A 17290-nucleotide genomic window follows, 5' to 3' on the forward strand; every position below is an offset into this window, starting at 1 on the left:
CCTCTCATAATTAGTGATGCTCCAGCAAACGCTGCACTCCTCCTCCCATCCCCACGCAGCACCTGCAGCTCCGCTCCCCTCGCTGTGTGCATCACCTCGCTGTGTCCATCACCTCACTGGATCCATTAGCTCCCTGAATCCATCCCTTCCCTGAGTGCATCCCCTCCCTGAATCCCTCCCCTCCCTGAATCCATCCCCACCGCCCGCCAAGGCACCTTCTGCTGCATCAGCAGAGCCGTGCACGCAGCTCCCGCAGCGCCGGCTGCCAGCGCTGCCCTGGCTCCGCCGGTATTTTTCCTGCCTCTCTTGCCAGCTCTGCAGCCCTAACGCCTCAACCCACAGGCACTGCTGGCATCCTCTCAGGCTCCCCTGGGATGTCCCCATGCCCTACAAAGCTTCCTGCTTTCCCTCCTCTCTGCTGCTTCATGCTGCTGGCCAGAAGAGCTGCAGAGGGGGCTGGATGGGGATGGGGAGCCTTAACGTGCCCTGAAGGTGACAGGCAGTGGCACCTTAGACGTGCAGGCAGCATCCCTGCAGGTGAGCTGCCCTCACACCCAAAAACCAATCAATGCAGTTCGGGGAAGCCATGCCTGGTCCCTGGGGTGAGCTTTGCCAGGACGTGTGCCCTGTGTCACTGCAGCCCAGAGAAAAAGCCAGCGCCGTTCCTGCTCCAGGAGTGCGGCAGCACCTCCTCCCCTTCCCGCCACGGCTGTTTTGGGACGCGTCACCTCCCGCAAACGCTGCGGGAGGGCTCGCTGGCTAATGGACCCGGGCACGGAGGCGAAGCTCTGCCTGCCCACACCACACCCCGGGGCTTCCATTAGGAGAGCCCCCGCGGCCGCCTTTGGGATGCGGTGTGCCGAGGGCAGGCCTAATGGATGCGAGGTAGGGAACTTTTGTGCAGCCAGTTATCCCGGAACAAGATCACGGTGAGAAAAATAAGTTCTCAGAGTGTTCTGAGTTCTCAGAGTGTCCCCTTTGGCGCCGGGCGGGTCCCTCTGCAGCCATCGGGGTCTGGCTTTGCATCCCACCTGTGTCTGCTGTCTGTCCTGGGGATGGAGGGCAGGAACCTGGTGCCACACTGCTGAGGTGCCCCGAAGGAGAGCCGAGCCCCGGCCTTGTCCTGTTTTGTTGTCCTGGGAAGCCACCGGCCTTAGTGGCACTTTGCCTCTTCCCAAAGTGGCCCAGGGCAACACCAGCCCTGTGTTTCCAGGCCACCACAGAATCACTGAGGCTGGAAAAAACCTTTAAGATCAAGCCCAACTATAAACTCAGCACTGCCAAGGCCATCACCAAACCATGTCCCCAAGTGGCACAGCCATATGGTTTTTGAACTCTTCCAGGGTTGCTGGCTCCACCACTGCCCTTGGCAGCCTGTGCCAGGGCTGGACAGCCCTTTCAGTGAAGAAATCGTCCCTAAAATCCAACCTAAACCTCCCGTGGCACAGCTTGAGGCCTTTTCCTTTTGTCCCGTAATTTGTTACCTGTGAGAAAAGCCTGACCCCCACCTGGCTCCAACCTCCTGTCAGGGAGTTGATGAGAGCAAGAAGATCCCCTCGAGCCTCCTTTTCTCCAGTTTAAACCCCCCAGCTCCCTCGGCCTCTCCTCATCCCACTGTTTCTCCAGCCCCTTCTCTTGACACACTCCAGCACCTCAAAGTCCTTCTTCCGAGGGGCCCAAAACTGCGCCCAGGATTCGGGATGCGGCTCCATCAGCACAGAGCACAGGGGGACCGTCACTGCCCCGGTCCAGGGAGCGCTCCCCGATTCCCCGGGCGGGCGGATGCGTGGGCGGATGCGCGGGGGGATGCGGAGGAGCGCGGAGGAGCGCGGAGGAGCGCGGAGGAGGGCTCAGCGCAGCCCCGCCCGGCGCGGCCCCGCCCGGCGCCGCTCGCCCTCCGCGGGGGCGGCCAGAGCCGGGCGCTGCGGGCAGCAGGGACCGCTCCGCTCCGCTCCGCTCCGCTCTGCAGCCATGGCCCCGGGCTCGCCCGCCGCTCGCCGCCGCGCCGCGCCGCGCCTGCTGGCCGCGCTCCTGGGTAAGGGGCGCCGAGGGCTGCGGGGACCCCTCCGGGTACCGCCCGCGTCCTGTGTCCCCCCACCCCGGCTCTCCGGCGGGGACCCTGCCCCGGGGACCCGCGGCAGCCCGAGGCGGGGGTCCCCGCTCCGCACCCATCCCCTGCGCCCCGCCCGCCGCGCCCGGGGATGCCGCCCGCGGGCGCTAACGCCGCTCTCCGCTCTGCAGACGGACGGTCCGGAGCGCCGGGGATAAGTCACTTGGCCAAGGTGACTTCGCAGCCGAGCCCCAGCTCCGAAGTCCCGGCTCCAGCCCCTGCCCTGCCCGCACCGGCGCTCCCGTGGCCAGCGCTTCTCCTGCGAGCACTGCGGCTGCACCCCGCTTTGCCCCGCTCCTGCGCTGCCCGGCGAGCGGGGACCGCGCTGCCTGCCTGCCCGGGACCGGGGGATGGCCGCGGGGAGGCCATGCACTGCTTCAGCGCCAGCACGCCCGCCGACAGGTCATTGTCTTACAGTTCGTTTGGTACAACGACCGTTCGCATGTGCTTGTCCCTGCCGCGGGGAGCGACCCGCGCTGCAGGGCCGCTGCTTGGAGCATGATGCCCAGCCCTGTGGCCAGGGATGCCCGAGATCCCTCGCCATAGGGTGCAGGGAGGGGCTGGCAGCCGTTCCCTCCCCACTGCACACCTGGGGCAGGCTCCAGCCACCTGCATCAGCCTCACGCACCCGCCGCACTCCTGCTCCCGTGGGTCATCCTCGTGTCAGCCTGGAACTTGGGCTGGCTGTGCAGCGCTTGCTGCTGGGGCACTCCCGTGGGAGGCGTTTTAGCGGGCAAAGTTCTTAAGTTAAAGGATGCTGGAGACACAAAAAAGCATGTAAGTACCTGACTCCCTGCAAGATTTGGGTGCCAGCACCTGAGCTGTCAGCGGGGTGGTAGGAGAGACTCGGAGATGCTTGAGACCACTCAGGGGTCAGGGGTCCAGGACGTGGAGGTGGGAACCTGGTCCCACAGGTCGCTCAGGTGGGCTGGGAGCTGGAGAGGGCGGTGGGCAGGGGAGTGCAGGGCGGGTCTCTCTGTGTCTGTGGGTTCCGGAGATGCCGTGCTCCGCAGGGAGTGGCAGCGGGCTCTGGCTGCAGCACGGAGCCACGGCACAGCCCAGCCCAGAGGAGAGGAGAGGAGAGGGCCGTGGGTCCTGTCCCGGAGCACACCGGGCTGCCCAAGGAGCTCCTCTCTTTGAACCCCGCTGGAGAGGAGCCCGGCCAGCCTGCCAGCCATGGCTTGCTGCCTGCGCCAGGATGTCACGCTGACTTTTATGGGCCGTGAAAGTTTCTCTAGAGCAGCTTTCCCACAGATGGCAGTCCGGGGTGAGCACAGTGCTCTGCGAGCCCCCTCGCTGTGGGGGGCTCTCCCTCTGCAGGAGCAAAGCACAGGCGGCCAAGGCTCTGGCAGCAGCAGGAGTGGCTGCTCCCTGCTTCCCCGGGAAACGCTGGTGCCTGCAGGCATGGGAGGGAGCCTGGAGCCCCCAGGGGAGTGGCCCTGAAGGTTGGGGGCCTGGTGGTGCAAAGTGCAGCAGCTTTGGGAGGGTTTGGGAAAGCAGCTATGAGAGCTGATGTGTGGCAGGTTCAGTCAGTGCTCCCCCAGCGTGTTTTCCTCGGTGCTTTATTTAGTGGTAACATATCAGTTGTGTCTTCCTGAGAGCACAGGATGACAGGAACAAGGTCAGCCTCGATTTACCCCACACGTTCAATTCAGATTACATTCTCAGGGTGGCAGACAGGTTTTAAAGTGTTGCAAGCTGCAAGAATCATCTTTCCTGTGAGTGTCCGCTTGCAGCACGCTGCAGGCTCGGATGAACCTGCAGAGCCAGGCATCCCTCTGCCAACTCCTGCTCCAGAGGGACAACTGCTGTCCCCTGGGACACTCCTGCCTGTGAAGTCCCCTCTGTAGCATCCCCAGGGCTGCTCTAGGAGCCTGACAGATGCAGGAGATTCCATCTGCCGGGAACCACTCCCTGGCGTTAGCTCCGGCCTCTCGAGCAAAATGAAGAGTGCTTCTGTGTAAAGTTAAATAACTCCTCGCCTGCAGTGCTTGCAATGCAGCACTGCAGCAGGGCCCGGAGCCCAGGATGCAGGGCTCTCGGGCTTGGCTCCGGCTGCGACGTGCCTGGGGAGTTGTTAGCACCGGCTTGTGTGGGAGAATAAATCAGCAGCTGAGGCGGCTGCAGAGGGAGGCGAATCCCAGACTGAGGGCAGCGTGTCCGAGTTAAGGTGTTGGGGCAGCTGGGGATCGCCTTGTAGCCCTGGGAAAAGCTGTGTCCCCTGGTTTTTGTGCCCAGGGAAAGCTCTGCAGGGGTGGCTGAGGTCTGGGAAAGGGGAGGACAGCATTTTGCTGGGCCGTGTCACATCTTAGCCATGCCACATCACACAAACCGGATGGGGCGGTGCTGGGATGGGGATGAGGAGCAGGGCTGCTCCTCTGGCCGGGACCAGAGCATCCCTGTGCCCCCAGAAAGGACCTGTGGGGACAGCAGTGGCCCAGCCCAGTGCAATGCCAGTCCCTGCACCCCAGGAGTGCTCAGCTGCAGCTGGGCTCCTACCTGCTCCTCTCTTCCAGCTCCTCTATCCCTGCTCCGGGAGCTGAGGAGCAGGAGAGCTGCATCCTGCAGTTTGAAGGTCATTGGCAGCTCGGGAGGGAGCCGGGGCTCTCGCTGCTGGGCTTGAGGGGACTGCTCCGGAGGGCAGGGCAGGGCTGCCGGAGGGCGAGCGGGTGGCAGGCGGCCAGGACAGCCACGCTAATTACTGCTCCAGCTCCCGCCTGAAGAACAGAGCTCTGCTTCGCCTTGGCTTTTTTCTCCCCCTTTAAGGTCTAGCTGGAGGCCTGTGGATAACATGCAAATCAGGGCTCTCATTTGCACGCTCGCTTCGTGGGGATGTTCTGGTTCCCTTTGAAGCCGCGCTGTCTCTGCGGGTGACCCAGCCCCAGTCCCTGCAGGTCCCTCTGTCACCGAGCCGTTCTAGGGCTGGGGACAGGCGCCTTTGCTCCTGCCACGGCAGCCTGGTATGCCAAAGGGGACGAGGGGTGACAAAGCCTTGGCCTCAGTCTCTCCTCCCCTCTCTCTGCCAGGTTTGCATATCTTCGCCATTGCCTTCGCCTTGGAGGTGTCGGTGGGGAAAACCAACACGGTGACAGCTCTGAATAACTCCAATGTCCTGCTGCCCTGCGTCTTCACCACCTGCATAGGCTTCCAGGACCTGATCTTCACATGGTATTTCAACTCGACGGAGCTGGTGAGTGGCTCTCTGGGCTCTGCCTCTGCTTTCCTGGCAGGTCCTGTTGTGCTTCCCCAGTGCAGCTCGGCACTGCAGTTCTTGCAGTTCTCTTTCTCCTCATGCAGGATGTCCTTCTCTCCATGTCACCAGCTCTGGGAAGGACAAGGGACTTAAAGACCCTAGAAGATCGTGCTTTTGGCACAGAGCTGTTCTAGATTTACTGCTGCCCACAGTCTCATGTGTTTTCATAAATTGGCTGTTCAGGTGCAAATCTGCACTTAGGGCAAAATATGGTTCATTTCCTCCTCCTTCGCTTGCTTTGAAATATGAAAGGTTCTGTATAGATTTGCTTCCTGCTGGGAATATTTGACTCCTCAGTTCCTCAGCAGGAGGGCTGGTTTGGAGCAGTTCTGGCCAGCAAAGGATCTCACTTTCTCTGGGGTTCTCCCATTTTTTGCACGGTCTGTTCCATCTCTTCAGGGCAGGTCGGATCAGCTGCTTCCCAGCAGGATGTGTATCAGGTTCCTCTCCATGGCCATTCCTGGTTTAACGGGGTGCAATGGGACATTAGGTGGGACATTTGGGGTGTCTGTGTGTGCAGAGCTGAGCCTGGGCTCATCAGGAGAGCGTGAGCCTTTCCCTCACACAGCTGCTCCTGCCCCCCCTGCCTCTGCAGATTTACCACGGCAAGATAAAGAACAAAGCCACGGAGCCCACCCTCATCTGGCACAACCCGCGGGTGGAGTTTGTCGGCTCCACCACCAAGAAGGACAACAACATCTCCATCGTGCTGAACAGCGTGGAGTTCAGCGATGCTGGCAAGTACACCTGCCACGTCAAGAACCCCAAGGAGAAGAACACCCAGCACAACGCCACCATCTTCCTCACCGTGGTCCATAAGAGTGAGTGCTGGCCAGGGCACTGGAGTGGCCCTGGGCTGGTGGAAATGCCCATGCACGGTGACAGGCTCCTTGGTTCGCTGTTGTGGTGGTGCACGGAGGTGGTTGGTACCCCTGGAAGCCTCGGGTGGAGGGGGTTATGGGTTTTTGGGGTGGGATGTGCAGCTGGGAGCTCCCCGCTCCCCTCCCGAGCCCCCTCAGCACCTTCTCTCCTGCAGTGGTGGAGACGGACAACACTGTGACGCTCATCATCGTGGGCGTGGTGGGGGGGCTCATCGGCCTCCTCATCCTCTTCATGCTCATCAAGAGGGTGGTCCTGTTCATCATCAAGAAGACGCAGGACGGGAAGTGAGTGCGGGGGTGCTGCCGTGGGGCCGGGGTGAGCGGGGCCGGGCTCAGGGGGCTGCCAGCTGCCCGTGCGCTCTCCCTGTGCAGGAAGGAGTGTCTGGTGAGCTCGTCAGGGAACGACAACACCGAGAACGGCCTGGCCGGCTCCAAGGCAGAACAAAAAGCACCACCAAAGGCATGAACGAAGCAGCGGTGCCCACGCCCGCCTCGCCCCGCCGTGGGAGCCCGGGCACGGGACGACCCTTCCCCTTTTGTTTTCTTTCCGAACTGCCAGCGCTTGAGACATGTTTCTATTACACATGTGCCTGCAACCTGCACTGCTTCTCGGACAAGGCTGCAGCTGCCGGGGGGACTGGGAGCTTCTCGCGGACTCGGACTGGGAGGCTGCTGGGGCACAGGGAGCCGCCGGCTCCGCTCTGAGCACAGGCAAGAGGGTGCCGGGCAGGCAGGGCAGGGCAGGGCAGGGGCCGGGCGGGTGCCGTGCCTGGGGCCGGGTGCGGGGCACCGGGGGTCCCGGCGTGTCCAAAGGGTGGAGCGTGGGGTGGCCCTCTGGGTGCTGGTGGTGCTGAGCTGGTGTGGCTGGGAGCTGCTGCTGCTGCATCCAGAAGGTTTCTGGAGCAGGGCAGGGATGCTCAGAGCCGGCTGTGCAGATGGAGTGGCGCAGGAGGATGGGAGGAAGCAGGGCTGTGATAAGCACGCTGGAGAACCAAACCAGTGACAGGCCCCTGGCTGTGCCACGGTCCCTCCCACAGCAGGGCTGGGGAGGTGGTCGTGTCCCAGAGCCATCCCTGGGAGCAGGGGGGCTTCTCCCCAGGCAGCCGCCCCGGGAGCGCTCCCTGGCTTTGTGCTGCCCCCTCCCCTCTCTCTGGAGCTCGGCACTCGGAGCAGCGATGCTTTTGATGCTGGTGCCAAGGCTGAACTCATTACCTGGATGTTTTTGTATGAGATTCCAGGGGGAAAGCAGCCAATTGCTTTTCCCTTCCGCCATGGCAGGGAAGGAGCTCAGCCGAGCCCTGGCGAGGGGAGCCAGGCCGGGGCTGTGCCACCGGCCTGCTGGGCAACCCTGGGCAAGTTGCTCTGCCTCTCCATGCCTCAGTTTCCCCATCTGTAAAATGGGGACAAAAATACTGCTCTACCTCACGGGGTGGGTGTGAGGTTTCCTTGGCTATGATGGTGAAGTGCTTTGGGATGAGGGGTGCTGCACAAAGCCTGGGGGGCTCTGAGAGTGGACTTAAAAGGATGTGAGACACGAAGTGAGCGAGCTACATCTGACGTTGACAATATCCTTTAAAAGGTGATTTGTTCCCTATTTCTCCAATTTGTGGGTGTCTGACAGTGAAGTTGCAGGACAGGCAGCTCCCCTGTCCCCACAGTAAATTGGGATTCACAGCTGAGCCATGGCTTGCTGTGGGGGCTTGTGCCCTGGCAGAGGTGCTGGAGTGGGAGGTAGGTGAGGATTTGGTGGCCAAGGTGACAAGGAAAGGCTGGGTGCTATTTTCTCTGGAGATGCTGGTGCACAGCGGGCTGGTCACCCCAGGCTGGGCCTGGGGGCACCCACTGGAGCAGGGCCGTGTGCTTGGGACAGGGGACAGGTACTGGCACCTGGCTCCAGGCAGGTTCCCTTGGCTGTTGATAAGACAGGCAAGTGGGAGTCAGGATCCCGATCCTCTCTCTGAGGGTCTGAGGGACCCTCAGACCAATCACTTGACCTCTCTGTGCTTCAGTGTCCCCATCTGTAAGCTGGGGACAGTGAGTCTGAGCTACCTCTCAGGAGGCGTGAGGCGCCCTGCACAGCTCTGCCACAGCCCCGGGGTGGAAGGCGCTCTGGTGCCAGGTGTTGTGACACCATTGCCACCTGCAAGAGCCCGGGAGGAGGCCTGAGACCTCCCAGTCACCCCGAGAGACCCCTGGCCCGTCCTTGGAGGAGCCCTCCTGCGGGGGAGGACAGCGAGGCGAGGAGGGGAGTTTTTTAAAGACTATTTTTAGCTGTCCTAACCTGTTGGCCTTTTTTAGCCGGCGCGTGGACGCAGCTCCACTTCCTGCCGGATATGCAATGCTGCACTATGCATGGATTACTCCTCTGGCTTGGTGGGAAAGGGCCACACGAGCAGTTTTAGGGATGTAACCCCGTGTACACAAAGGGGCTCCGGGGGAGCGGGCTGCCCCGGGGGCTTGTGCCAGCACCGGCGGGGTCCCTGCTGTCACTGGGGCTTTGAGGGGTGCTGCAGAGGTATTTCGGGGAGGGGGCCCCCCCGGGGGTGTGTGCTGCCACAGACACGTGTGTCCAAGCACACGTAAAGCTGCGTGGGAGGAACCTGCGTGTAAGCACAGGGGGTGTGTGTGTGCCGGGCTGGGTGATGACTTAAAGCACATCTTTGCACTGTAGAGGTTTAGTTAGCTTTGCCTTGAATGAAATAAAGTTTACGTTTACTAGAGAAACTCGCCGTGGTTCGGGGTTGCTGTGGGTGTCTGTTTAGGTCTGGGTGGGGGGCTGAGTAAAAATAACTCTGTGACGAAGCAGGACAAAGGCTCGGGAGGCTGAGTGAAAAAACAAATCCTTTCCTTTAATGGGAATAGGGGGACGCTGTAGAGCACAAACATCATTTCTCTCTGTACAACAGGAGTGAGCTGACAGCAGCTTGGCCCCCCCAGAGCCATCCTGCCACAGCGGGGTCAGCACAGGGTAATAAATTAATCTTTCTCCGGAAGGGAGCTTGGGCCAGTGACATTCCTTCACGGGATCAGTGGCCGCTACTCCGAGTCACCCTTTGCCTCCTTGGCTGGGCTCTGGCACCCTAAATCACAGCTGCCAGCGAGGATTTGGGAGCCTCTGCTCACCTTCCGTGGCTGGAGATCCACGGCCCTGTTGCTGCCAGAGCAAGGGCAGAGGGATGGGAAGGGAGGCTTGGGGCGAGGAGAGACCTGTTCCGGCAGGTCTCAGAGCTCCGACTGCGAGGAGAGAGAGGCACAGAAGGAATTGAAAGCTTTGACTGGGCAGCCAAAAGCAAGAGGAAAGCAGCTGTGTCCTTCGGGAGGCAGCTCAGCCGAAGGGAGCTGCCTGTCCCCCCGGGCAGGACGGCACTGACCCTGCGCACGGTGTAGATCCAGTCCAGGTAGGCACGGACACTGGTGTAGACGCCGGGTGTGCTGGGGGTCCCGCAGCCCTGGCCCCAGCTGACGATGCCCACGACCTGCCAGTGCCCGCCCGAGTACAGGAGGGGCCCACCGCTGTCCCCCTGGCAAGGACAGACCCTCAGGATGGCCCCGCAGAGCCACAGCCCTCGCAGCAGCCGTCCCCAAAACAGCTCTTCCCTCGAAGGAGCTGTGTCACGGATGGGTACGGACCCGCCCAGCCCCGTGTCCAGCCCAGGCCCCCACCTGGCAGGTGTCCACGCCGCCCTGGGGCAGGCCGGCACACAGCATCCTGTCGGTGACATCGCCGTGGTAGGCGGCCAGGTTGCAGCTCCTCTTGTCGATGAGCTCCACCTCGGCCTGCTGCAGGCGCTCCGACAGCTTCCCTGGGTGACACACGGCCTCTCAGAGGGACCCTCCGGCCCCGCTGCTCCTGCCGGCAGTGCTGGGGGCTCTGCCTTGTCCCTGTCACCCCCACGCTGTGCCACTCACCGTGCTCCTCTGTGTAGCCCCAGCCGATCACCCACAAGGGTGTGCCCGGCACCAGCTCCTCATCAAAATAAGGCAGGCAGATGGGCTTGGTGCTGTCTGGAAAGGAGATGTGAGGGGGGGCTCACAGGGAAGGGGCCCAGACTGGCTGGGGACAGCCACCAGCTGGGCACCCCACTCCCTGCTCCAACGCCCGGCGCCCATGGAACGCTGCCACGCCGGGCATCGCCATCCCAGCCCGACGCTCAGTGCCAACAGGGGACACTTGTGACTCCTGCCCCAGGCAGGGCTTTGCCAGGCCCACCTGAGTCATGCACGGGGGAGCGCAGCTTCACCAGGGCGATGTCATTGTCCTTGGAGGACGCAGGTGTCACCTCCGCCAGGAACACCTTCTCCACCGCGATGGTGGCAGCGCCCGACAGGAGGTCGGAGCCGGCCTTCACACGCCAGCTCTGGATGATGGGGTTGTTCCTGTGCACAGACGACGCTGTCACCGCCTGTGCCCCCGCGGGGACGGGCACAGGGCCCCGTGCGAGCTGTCAGCTCCGGGAGATCCCGGCAGCGCCGCTCGCGCCCGCGGGCGGTGCCCACTCACGTGAAGCAGTGCGCGGCCGTCAGCACCCAGCCGGGCCCGATGATGCTGCCCCCGCAGATGTGCTCCTTCCTGTACTGCAGGCTGACCTGCCAGGGCCACGCCTCGATGGCGGCCGGGCTGCCCCCCAGCACCCGCGGGGTCCGCACGCTCTGCCCGCAGTCTGTCAGGGGACACGAGGGACAGAGCAAAGGAGGCTCCCAGCGACAGGAGCGCAGCCAGGGTGCCTCCTCCCCGCAGCGCTGCCGTCACCCCGCATCCCCAGGCTTGCTGGAAGGGGTCCAGCCACACTCTGCCTGCTCCAGCCCCCCTTCCCCGCATAATTAGTTTAATCAGGGTAATTCACTGGCAAAGGTAAGCCCATGCAGGCAGCTGCTTAAGCCTCCCTCAGGTGTTTCATTGCTGGGAGGTTTGTGCTGCCTTAACGAGGTGAGCAGTAATTAAACCCATCTTTCCTCCTGCAAACACTGCTGAGTGGCCTTGGGATGGAGCCACACTCCTACGGGGCCGTGCCAGGAGCGAGGACCTGGAGCAGGACGAGGCCCCAGTGCCCATAAGGCCCAGCCACCATCTTGGTACTTACTGGAACAAAAGAGTGACACAACCAACCCCGAGAGGCATTTCCTGCAGGAGGAAGGAAGAGAGCTGGATTTGGCTCCTCTGCCAGGCACCAGAGGCTCCTGCTGGGGGTCCAAACAGTCCCCACTCACCTGCCTGGCTCGAGCACCTGGAGGCTCCCGTTGCTCAGCACGACCTCGCGGGGAGGCAGAGGCTGCCCCGCGCTCGCCTCCACGCCCTGGAAAGCTGGGGTGCTGGAAGACAGGTCCCAGGGGGACAGGGCTTCAGGGGTGGGGGAGGACAAACACTGGTGCCTCAGCGCCTTGGGAGCCTGGATCCCAAAGGAAAAAGGGGCTTCTGGGGACAGGGATGCCAAAGAGAGGATGTCACAGCCCTGGAGGGCTGGGACACTGAGCCCAGAAACAGGGACAGGAGCAACTGAAGGAGGGGAGAGCGTTCCCTGCTATGCAGAGGAGTGAGTAGGTGGCTCTGGGAGAGCTCACAGAGCTCCTTGCTATTGTGACATTTGGGACCTGTGTTCAATGCCTCAATCGCTGACTTTTTGGGCCTGGAAAATGCTGGGTTTGACTCAGTCTGGGCTCCTACGGTGGCTCAAACACCAGAACCCACCTTCAAAGGGAAGTGCAGGGCCCTGAGCCTCGCTCCCCAGGTGAGCTGTGTTGGCAGGGAGACCCTGGGCTGCTCTGGGGAGGGCAGGGCTGCAGGTAGGGGGCACGGAGGCAGAGCAGGAGCAGGGCAGGGTGCCCATGGGCTGTGACAGAGCAGGGCACAGCAGTCTGCTCTCACGGGAGGCTGCCAGGGCTCCGAGCCAGCTCCTGGGGACTCACAGAGTGCTCTGCGTGCTGGGGATGGACTGAAACCATTAGTGCAGAGCTCTGAGTGCTTCACAGATTAGCAGAGCCCCACTCCAGAAGAACTTTTAAGGAAGAGGGACGGTGAGGCAGGGGAAGCAGCCGGGTACCTGCTGTAGCCCATCTGCTCACAGGCAGCTCTGGCCAGCGTCAGGGTGAAGTGGTCGTGGCACACACAGGACCAGGTTCCAGTGTGGCTCTGGAGCACCTGCAGGATGGATCTGTCTTTGGAAACGCGGGCTGGAGGCAGACACAAAGTCAGCTTTGGCACGGGGTGGCCGCAGCAGCCCAGCCCCCCGAGCTCTGGGGGGGTGTCCTGCACTCACCCCCGGCTGGCGGCCCCTCGGGGACCCACTGGGGACAGTTGGCCTCGTCCTCGCCCTGCAGACAGTCCAGCTGCCCGTCACACACCCGCTTCAGCGACACCAGCTTCAGGGGCTGCTTGCAGAGCAGGTAGTGGTGGTCCAGGTAAATCTTCACTAGAGGGAGAGGGGGGCTCAGTGCTGAGCTCCAGGTCCTGGGCAGGCCCGGGGCTGCCACAGAGGGATCAGCAAGGAGCTGGGTCTGTGTTGGCTGAGCCATGGCCATGGGGAAGGAGGGGGAGAGATCAGGAGCTGTACCCAGGAACCCGATGGCGACCAGGCAGGCAAGGGTGAGCACTACAGCCAGGACAAGGATCCCGACCCGCTTGAAGGACTCCGGTGCCCTGGAGGATTTGGGTCTCGTGCAGGGACCTGCAACACAGAGGAGCGTGGCCCAGCATGGCTGGGCTCAGCCCGGCACCTCTCATCTCTCCCAGCTCCCACCGGTGTTACCTCTGCCGTTGAGCCGCTCCGAGGCCGAGTCCTGCAAACCAGAGAGGAAAACCAGTCATGAGCTGAACCTGCAGGCAAAAAGCAGCTGGAAGGCAGGAGGGTCAGCTGTGGGCAAGGTAGTTGGCCCCGTGGTGAGCTCACAGCCCAGGGAGGGCAGCAGGGATGAGCAGGGAAACTGGCCCAACCTTCACCTGAGGTGGCTTTAGCGCTGCCGGGAATGGGGGTGGCTTGTCCTGCCGTGACAACACCCGACTCTGGGTCACCCAGGGTCACCTGCCGCCTTGTTCCCATAGACACCACCTGTGCAGTTCCAGTAACTAGCTCTCAGTGGTATAGTTACTGTCATTAACACACCTGAGGCTTAAAAAGTCACAGATGTTGTGAAAGAGGCTCTTTCTGCTGTGCACAGACACCGAGTCAAAATACACACGCCTGTGGGGCTGTGGCACACGGGCATGCCACGACGGGGATTTGTGGCTCCAGTAGGGTCAGAGGCGGGTGGCACAGCCCGGGTGCTCCCTGCCGGGCTGCAGGAGCATCAGAGAAACCAGCCCGAGCCAGGGGAACCAGGGCGGGGAGGGAGGAAGGGCTGTGCCGCTGCTAAGAGACGGGGTAAACACCGCCGGGGCCGGAGTGGGGATGACTCAAGCATCGATCCGCTTGAGCTCCTCCGAGTTATCCTCCTGTAACAACTCCTTGTTCTGGAAAGCCCCAGCCATGGGAGGGCAGGTGCTCTGAGCCCCTGCTCGGTGGGTGGTGGGTGGGCTGAAGCCCAGCACCCCTTCGGGAGGGTTCAGGTGGGCACTGTTGGTGTCTGTTCCGTGCTTTCCAGCCGTGGTTGTGCCGTGCCACAGAGCAGCCGTTTGGAAAGGTGCTCCTGCTGCACTGAGCCTGCTCCCCTCCTTGCCCTGCCAGCCCCAGTGAGCTCTTCTCTTCTGCTGTTGCTTCTGGACTCTGCCACCACAGGTAAGACAAGATTTTTGCATGAGCAGAGGAAAGGAAGGTTCAATCCGCTGTGAGAAACCCACAGATCCAGGTGCACAATCCAGGAGGGTTTGGGCTCTGGAAGCCTTTGCTCCAACTGAACTCCAAGAGCAGCACAAGTTTGGAGGTGATGGTGTTGGTCACGCCAAAGGAGAGCAGAGGTCCCTGTGCCATCCCAGGGCTCAGAGGCTGGGGCCTGGCAGAGCAGTGTGGGGGCACTGGGGATGTGGCACAGCTGAAGGGGGCTGTATGCCAAGGTCAGAGGAGAGGTGAGCCCTCCCTGCCCGGGTCACCGTGCCAGGGCATGTTTAGCCATGCACACACACCCTTCCAGCAGGACTTTACACCAAGTGCCAAGCCATTATCCCTGGGTTAGCTCACAAAGGCAGGCTGGCTTTGTGAGCCAGGAGCTGTTGCCTCCCTGTCGTGTCCCTGCAGCATGGCTGGGGCTGCTGGTTTTGGGAACAAGCAGTGCCCTGTGCAGGGGAGGACTGAGTCCTGCCTGGTGCCATGTGGCTCTGTCTCAGCACACTGGAGTCTGGTTCCTTGAGGAAATGCCAGCAGCCTTCCTCCCAAAGCCAGGCTCAGCTGGCACCCGTGTCGAGTGTGGGCAGCTTGTGCCAAATTCCCCACTCCTGGACGGGCTCTGCTCAGCTCCTGGTGGCAGGGAGCTGCTGGGAGCAGGAGGGCAGGGTGGGAAGGGGAACCTGGGTCCTGCATCTCCCACCTCGGCTGCCCTTCCTGAGCCACTTCTCTGCAGAGAAGGGAAGAATCCCCGGAGGCCTGGGGAGTTTTGTAATGCTGCACCAACCTCTGCCAGCCCAGGGCACGTGGGGCTGGTCCTTCCTCATGCTGACCTCCTGTGTCACCTGGGCCTGGGCCAGGCACCACCTGGATAATGGGATCCTAACGGTTCCCTGCGGGAACGATCCCAGGCCGAGATGGATCCTCCAGGCCCCACTGCAGCAGCACGGCTGTCCCTCTGTCCCCACACTGCCCATGGCTGTCCCCATCATGTCATCCACAGCTGGGATCCTTTCCAAGACACCAGGTCTGGTGTGGATGCTGATGAGATGGGTGATTATAGGGTTTTGGGGTTTTTTTTTTTGTTTTTTGCATTTTCTTCAGTCCATGAACCTCTTCTGTTTCAAAAGGATTCAGAGCTTGGAGCTGCCTCTCCATGGCTCCTCTCAAGCCCCGACCACGAGCAAGAGCTGCACTGGTTAAATCCAAAGCTGAGGGCCATGCCCGCTCCTGCGTGGAGTGGAGGCACATGATTTCCTGCAGAGCTCCGTGCTACCGTGACTAATTGAGCTCCCTTGCTGCGTTCTCCTGGAGCCCTTCATGTCCCCATGGCCATCCCAGGCTCCAGCTGTGCCAGTGCCAGCCCAAGAGCCATGGAGCTCTGCTGAACCTCCTCCCTCCCCCCTTTCAGCGGGGGATCCGTGCTGGGGGTGCAGGGTGTCCTGAGCTGGCCTTCGTCCCTCCCTCGGGAGCAGGTGGGACGCTCCCTCAGCAAGCAGAGCTTCGCAGGGCCATCAGATTCCGAGCTGACTCCTTGGCTGCGGGGATTTAACCCGTGGGTGTGTGCAGGCACTGCAGGGAGTGGGCTCCCCACCCTGCAGGGGTTGATGTCCCGGTGTGCTGCTGGTGGAGGGTTTTGCAGTGCCCGGCGAGCTTGGTCATCCGTGCCTGCCCTCTTGGGGAAGTGTCTCCCTCCCAGGGAGGAACTGCATGCCAGGCTGGGGTTTGGTGGCCATGGCTTTTCCTGCACAGGGCGCTGCAGGTGTGTCCCCTGTGCTGAGCAGAGGCCCCGGCAGCTGTGCTGGGGGCTGGGAGGGCCTGGCTCTCCCCCAGGCGGTGCCCAGGAGTGGGATAAGACCCTTCTGAAGGCGTTGTTCCCCTTGGCATGGGGGACACTGCCTTGCTTGTCTGCTCCCCGGGCCGGGAGAGGGAAAGGCAGCCCCAGAAATGTGGGAGCGAGAGCTCGGGGGGTACCCAAGCACGGTGTGCAGCCACGGAGGGGTGTGAGGAACAGGGGGAAACCCTTCCTTGGCTGCTGGGGAGCAGCAGCTCCTTGGGCCTGCGCTGCCCCATCCCCTCAGCACTGCTCCGGGCTGGGAGCGCGGCCGGGCGCGGGGTGTGCGGGGGGCTGGTGCCCATCCCGGGGCCGGGGGCAGCGCGGGCCGTGACTCACCATGTCCATCCAGCTCCGGCGTGGTCCTTGCGCCCGCGGAAACCCGGCAGATGTCCCCGGTGCGGGACGCGGGGAGGCGATGCTCCCTGTGCAGCCTGTGCTCTGCGCTCCGTGCCCACGCCGTGCTCACACTGGGGCAGGACCGCCCCGGCCCTCCTTAAAACCCACAAGGGGAGTTGTGAAACAGGAATTCTGGTTTGTATTGTAATACAACACCGGTCTATCAGCAGCACCTCCACCGGCGCTAATCTCCCGAGCATCTGCCACTGCAGGTGACTCACCTGCGGGGCTGCTGTCACCAAATGGCTTATCAGAAGTGAAGGAACTGATTTTTCCTGCTCCTCCTGATGATAAGAGGAACCACTGCCATCCCGCTCTTTGTCCGGCTCTTCCGCGTTGCACTGGGTTGTTGTCAAACCGAGGTTTGAGTAGGTGGAGGAGGAAAGGAGGAGAGTTTGTGCTCTGGGTCACTCGGGCTGTGTGTCCCCAGGTCACGGCTGGCAGGGCTGGGGGAGGTTAAAGGGAAGGCAGGTGGGTGTCCATGGATTGTCACCCTAGGCTGCAAGGGGGGCACCATGGGGTGACCTCGGGGACAGCTGAGGGTCATGGATATGTGATTATTTAGGAATAACCAACCCCTCTGGGATGGAGCGGTTTGTCATAGCCTGGCAGGATGGGGGAAGGTTGAGGTGTGCAGGAGGCAGCACCCCAAGGGGGTGAGGGTGGCCCGGGGAGCGGGCTGGGGTCGGGGAGGCTGCTGGCTGCCCTCTGCACACTCATGCTGGAGGTGCTGGGTGTGCAGGATGTGCCGAGCAGCTAATTACCCCCTTCTCCTGTGGAAATCCAGCTTTCCCAATGGTCCTGCTGCTGCCAGAGGCAGACAGCAGAGCACCCACGACCTGCAACTCCTCAGGAAGCTGTGCCATCGCCGTGCCAGCTCACCCCTGCCAGCAGGGATGCTGCCTGCTCCCACAGCCTGGCCAGGCATCCACCTGTGGCTCTGCAGGTAAGGGCCATCCTCCCCACACTCACACTGAGGATCCAGCCACTCCTGGGAGCTGTGGGGACCTCCGCCCTCGTGGTCCATGTGATGCCCAGAGGATGTGGGATGTAGAGGGCAGC

At 62.3% G+C, this 17290-nt stretch overlaps 2 protein-coding genes across 4 annotated transcripts; one reads left to right on the plus strand and one right to left on the minus strand.

Moving 5' to 3' along the window:
- Nucleotides 1-1882: 1882 nt before the first annotated feature.
- Nucleotides 1883-6969, plus strand: SCN4B (sodium voltage-gated channel beta subunit 4). 3 transcript variants are annotated; one of them, XM_068171897.1, is made up of 6 exons: nt 1883-2035; nt 2242-2512; nt 5137-5300; nt 5959-6184; nt 6400-6529; nt 6617-6969. In XM_068171897.1, the coding sequence occupies exons 2-6, from the start codon at nt 2461-2463 to the stop codon at nt 6708-6710; spliced, it is 666 nt and encodes a 221-aa protein (XP_068027998.1). In that variant the 5' UTR covers nt 1883-2035; nt 2242-2460; the 3' UTR covers nt 6711-6969. The 3 variants fall into 3 exon arrangements, with proteins under 3 accessions (XP_068027998.1, XP_068027997.1, XP_068028000.1); XM_068171896.1 differs by lacking the exon at nt 2242-2512 and having other exon boundaries at nt 1920-2035; XM_068171899.1 differs by lacking the exons at nt 1883-2035; nt 2242-2512 and adding an exon at nt 2538-2887 and having other exon boundaries at nt 5137-5278.
- Nucleotides 6970-9326: 2357 nt separating this feature from the next.
- Nucleotides 9327-16673, minus strand: TMPRSS4 (transmembrane serine protease 4). Its single transcript, XM_068172201.1, is given in 14 exon segments — nt 9327-9478; nt 9616-9765; nt 9908-10047; nt 10154-10249; nt 10455-10621; nt 10746-10905; nt 11326-11366; nt 11453-11554; nt 12283-12412; nt 12499-12651; nt 12793-12906; nt 12988-13018; nt 16169-16257; nt 16260-16673. Coding segments are annotated over 14 exon segments (1554 nt in total). The 5' UTR covers nt 16429-16673; the 3' UTR covers nt 9327-9466.
- Between the last annotated feature and the right edge of the window lie 617 nt (nt 16674-17290).

The sequence above is a fragment of the Anomalospiza imberbis genome, chromosome 24, assembly GCF_031753505.1.
Source record: "Anomalospiza imberbis isolate Cuckoo-Finch-1a 21T00152 chromosome 24, ASM3175350v1, whole genome shotgun sequence".
Classification (NCBI taxonomy): Eukaryota; Metazoa; Chordata; class Aves; order Passeriformes; family Viduidae; genus Anomalospiza; species Anomalospiza imberbis.

Coding starts and splice junctions, on each gene's coding strand:
- SCN4B (XM_068171896.1), top strand. CDS start 1,972: ATGGCCCCGGGCTCGCCCGCCGCTCGCCGCCGCGCCGCGCCGCGCCTG. Junction 5,301..5,958: donor ATTTCAACTCGACGGAGCTG/GTGAGTGGCTCT, acceptor CTGCCTCTGCAG/ATTTACCACGGCAAGATAAA. Junction 6,530..6,616: donor AAGAAGACGCAGGACGGGAA/GTGAGTGCGGGG, acceptor CTCCCTGTGCAG/GAAGGAGTGTCTGGTGAGCT.